Source organism: Apis dorsata, unplaced genomic scaffold (genome assembly GCF_000469605.1).
Source record: "Apis dorsata unplaced genomic scaffold, Apis dorsata 1.3 scaffold_429, whole genome shotgun sequence".
In the NCBI taxonomy this organism is placed as follows: domain Eukaryota; kingdom Metazoa; phylum Arthropoda; class Insecta; order Hymenoptera; family Apidae; genus Apis; species Apis dorsata.
This window is the reverse complement of record NW_006263682.1, coordinates 926,385-930,477: the sequence shown is the minus strand read 5'-3', so window position 1 is coordinate 930,477 and position 4,093 is coordinate 926,385. Positions and strand designations below refer to the sequence as shown.

At 46.6% G+C, this 4,093-nt stretch overlaps 1 protein-coding gene across 7 annotated transcripts in view; it reads left to right on the top strand.

The window, feature by feature from the left end:
• LOC102678647 (nidogen) overlaps positions 1-3,869 on the top strand; it is a 15,261-nt gene extending 11,392 nt beyond the window's left edge. For 4 of the 7 annotated variants that reach the window (XM_006619671.2, XM_031512391.1, XM_031512393.1 and 1 more), the window contains 9 exons: positions 337-462; positions 601-723; positions 1,006-1,349; positions 1,545-1,881; positions 1,959-2,181; positions 2,416-2,591; positions 2,720-2,828; positions 3,098-3,216; positions 3,398-3,869. In XM_006619671.2, coding sequence (XP_006619734.1) covers positions 337-462; positions 601-723; positions 1,006-1,349; positions 1,545-1,881; positions 1,959-2,181; positions 2,416-2,591; positions 2,720-2,828; positions 3,098-3,216; positions 3,398-3,525 — 1,685 coding nt within the window. In that variant the 3' untranslated portion in view covers positions 3,526-3,869. The remainder of the gene's footprint in view (positions 1-336; positions 463-600; positions 724-1,005; positions 1,350-1,544; positions 1,882-1,958; positions 2,182-2,415; positions 2,592-2,719; positions 2,829-3,097; positions 3,217-3,397) is intronic. The other 3 variants (XM_031512394.1, XM_031512392.1, XM_031512395.1) reach the window with 2 other exon arrangements.
• The last annotated feature ends 224 nt before the right edge of the window (positions 3,870-4,093 follow it).

Below are 4,093 nucleotides of genomic sequence, written 5' to 3'. Positions count from 1 at the left end.
ATATATATATATATTCACCACTATAAATTCTGCTCCTCCATATTTTTCGATCGAGCTCATTTTGAAAATAGGTTGACCGTCGTATCGATATATCGTGATACGAAACGCAATACGAAACGTAAGAATACGGAGAGATCTTTCCCTCCAAGATTAAAAATACTACGGTCAACCTGTTACACGGAGAATAATACATCTGGCACGTCTTTTCAAAAAAAAGAAAAGGCGTAAGCGTTTTTTTTTTTTTTTTCCAAAACGATATCGATACGATCGAAGAAAATAAAAATCGCACGATGCAGTATTGGAAGCATTATCGTAATTGCACACGCTTGTGTCTAGTATCGTGCAACGTGATGAACAGATGTCACCCCTACGCCCAATGCATCTACGTGACCAGCACAGCGGACTACGAATGCCGGTGCAATCCGGGTTACGAGGGTGACGGTATGGAGTGCATAAAAACAGGTACGTTCGCCCCCATCTTCTCCGTTCTCTTCTCATTCCGAATACATCGAATATCGTGGCTCGTACGCGAGGAGAAACTCGAGAAACGTTGGCCGAATATTCGAGCGAATTCACAATTCCCTGTTGTCTTGAACGCAGAGGTGTCCTGTTTGGAAGTGGACATTTGCGACCCGAACGCGTCTTGCCAGCAAGAGGAGTCTCTGGCCAAGTGCGTGTGCAATCCAGGATTCGAGGGGGACGGAACCACGTGCAGCCCTATCGGTCATATCTCATATCTTTCATATCTTTTTTTTTTCTTCTCGCTATTCCTCTCTCTCTCTCTCTCTCTCTCTCATCCTTCCCCTATCGTTCACTGTTCGATATTTTAACTCGTCGCAAACATTCCCATCCCCGCAAACGTCTTCTTGCTTCTTGCCTTGCGTCCGCCGGGAAGAGAACACTCGAAGCATGACCGCGATCACTTCCTGTAAAAACGCTGTCCCGTCTTTTCCGAAACTCGTTCTTCTGGAACTAGAACTAGCGTTCGTTTTCACGCATACACAGACGCGTGCAGCAGCAGCTCCGACTGTCTGGAGAACGAAAGATGCTCGTACAATTCGGCGAGCTCCCGCTACGAGTGCGCGTGCAATCCGGGATTCAGCATGGTGGACAGCCGGTGCGTGGTGTCCGATTGCTCGACCAATCCGTCCCAGTGTCACGTGAACGCGCAGTGCGTTTCGACCGGCGAAGGCGGCTACAGGTGCGTGTGCACCGAGGGATACAACGGTGACGGGATCCGGCAATGCGTCGAGGACCACATCGGTTGCAACGTGCTGAATAATTGCGGCAGGAACGCGGTCTGCGGCTACAATCAAACCTCCGCGAATTTCGTCTGCGTCTGCCAGCAGGTATGTTTATTGAATCCGCAGAATTATAGGTTTCTGATTCCACTTGCTTGTCATCCGCTTGACGACTTCTCTTTCTAATCGGGACGTTAAATATTCAACGCAGAAAAGAGGAGGTGGAAGACGAGAATATAACACGGTTGGCTTTCAAGTCGATTCGAAGAAAAAGATGACGAGGGGAATTTTGGCTAATTTCAGGGCTACTACGGCGACGGTTTCACGTGCCTGCCGCAATCCTCGTGCAGACACGATCCAGCGATCTGCTCGCCTGACGCGACGTGTGTCGCGGCTGGGGAGAATCAATTCGCCTGCGTGTGCAACGAAGGTTTCACCGGGGACGGGACCAACTGCAAATCGAGGCCCAAACACGAGGCCAACTTCCTGTTGGTGAATCAAGGAATGGCCACGTTGAGGATTCCATTCGCGCCGACGTACGAGGATCCTGGAAGCCCTATTTACATAGCGTACATGCAGATGGCGATCGCGATCGATATCGATTGTATGAACGGGAAGGCTTATTCGAGCGACATCAGCGGTGAGAATCGCGAGGATTAATTTTCCTTCTTTTTGTTTCTTTTGCGCAAACACGTGTAACAAGAATAATCGTTGCAGGTAATCGAATAATCGAGTTGACGTACAACGGGTCGATGGCCGAGACTTTCTTGCCGAAAGTTAGCAATCCCGAGGGATTGGCGATCGATTGGGTCTCGAGAAATATTTTTTGGACGGGGAAAACGACCGTCGAGGTGGCCAATCTCGAAACGAAGAAACGGAAGGTGCTCGTTTCCGACGGATTGGTCAATCCTAGGGGAATAGCCGTGCACCCTTATCGTGGGTGAGTATCGTTCCCCCTCCCCTCCATCCGTCGTGTCATCTGTCCGGTCAGATATTAAATTCGACGCGAAATGTCCCCCTCCCCTCCTCTATCTCTCGTGAAAATTGATAATTCGATAGGATGGATAGGATGGACGAGAAAGAAGGAAGGGAAATAAGGAAGGAGAGAGGAGGAGGAGGAGGAGGAGGAAATTTTGTTAATTCGACGAAACGGATGAAATTCGATTATTTCCAGAAAGATATTTTGGTCCGATTGGAATCGCGCTTCCCCGAAATTGGAGTGGGCGAACGAGGACGGCACTGATCGTGCAATCTTCCTTCAAGGGGATTACGTGAAGTTACCGAATTCATTAAGTATCGATTGGGCGATGGATGAGCTGTGCTGGGCGGATGCCGGAACCTTTACGATAAGTAAGAGCCAGATATCCCCGTGAAATTTTCTCCCCTTAATAGACGCGACACGATCGTCCGATCCATCCGTAATATCCGTCCTCTTTGTCCTCCTTCTTTTTTTTTTTTTTTTCGATATTCGTTCGCAGGCTGCATGGAGATCGATAGCAGGAAAATTAACGTGGTCGCCAACCAGCTCACCTACCCGTTCGGCCTTGCGATCTCGCAGCAGCATTATTATTGGACCGATTGGAAGACGTGAGTAATCGATCGATATCCCTCTCTGAAAATTTTTTTTTCTTTTTTTTCTTTTTTTTTTTTTTGTTAATGATCAACGACGAGTTAACTCGACGAGTTTAAAATTAAATATTCGAGGGTATTATTAGCGCGATAAGGTAAAATTATCACTTACTACGAAAACCGGTAAAAGCTTAAACGAGTCGGGTATAACGAGTCGGGAAATATTGGATAGAGTGGAGTGCGAGTTGGAGGATATTTCAATCATCCATTATTATTTACCGTCCTAGTCACAAAATCGAAGTTGCCATGAAGAGCACCGGGGACAGGAAACAGGCCATATCGGTACCACCAGGAGGAAGCGGTAAATTATACGGGATAGTCGTCGTTCCCGAGTCGTGCCCGAGAGGTAAATCAAGTTTTACGTTATATCACGTTTCACCTCTCCTCGTAAATTGGCCATAACACTTAAAACTAACGATTAAAATCGAAACGAATAACGCGATAAGCGTTCAGCGGAATGGTATCGAAATAATCTACCGTCGGATTAACGGGGAACGAACGAATTATTCTCTGCCTCTTTACAACAGTGACCAACGCGTGCCAATTCGAGAGCGGAAGGTGTAGCAAGGATCAACTGTGCCTGCCGAACGGTCAAAATGGAAGATCGTGTGTGTGCGCGGACGACGCGGATGGACCTTGTACCGACAATCTGTAGCGTGCCACGTGATTGGCGGCCATCGAAGATGAAGGAAAGGGAAGGGGAGGAAGGCACGAGGAAGGCTCGGTCAAGCCGATCGAGACGATCCAATCAAATATCTTTACGATATTTGACCGATCGCGTTGCGTTTTCGTTAGATTGTAACGTGTAAATTATAATATTACTACTTTCTATGATTGCATATAATTTTTATCGTCCAATCGTTGTTTCGAGTAACGCAATCTTTTGTATCCAAATATCCGGAGTCCGCGGCTGTATGAAGCCGGCTGTATGTATGCTGCGACTCGATCACGCGTTATTTAATAAAAGAAATAAAATAATAAAAAACGAGAAATTATTTACGCGCGTTTACACGCATATACACGTACAAAGTTACCCAAGTAACATGATTTTTAAGCCAAAGTTGGTGATCGATAGAAGTTTCCGCATGTCAAGTGGCGTTACTTGCGGACGAAATGGGAACTTTGTTCCAAGTAACTACGTCGAAAGAGAAGAAGAAGAAGAAGAAGAAGAAGAAGAAGAAGAAGAAAAAAGAAGAAGTAGAGTTTAATTTCCTGAGCGATTA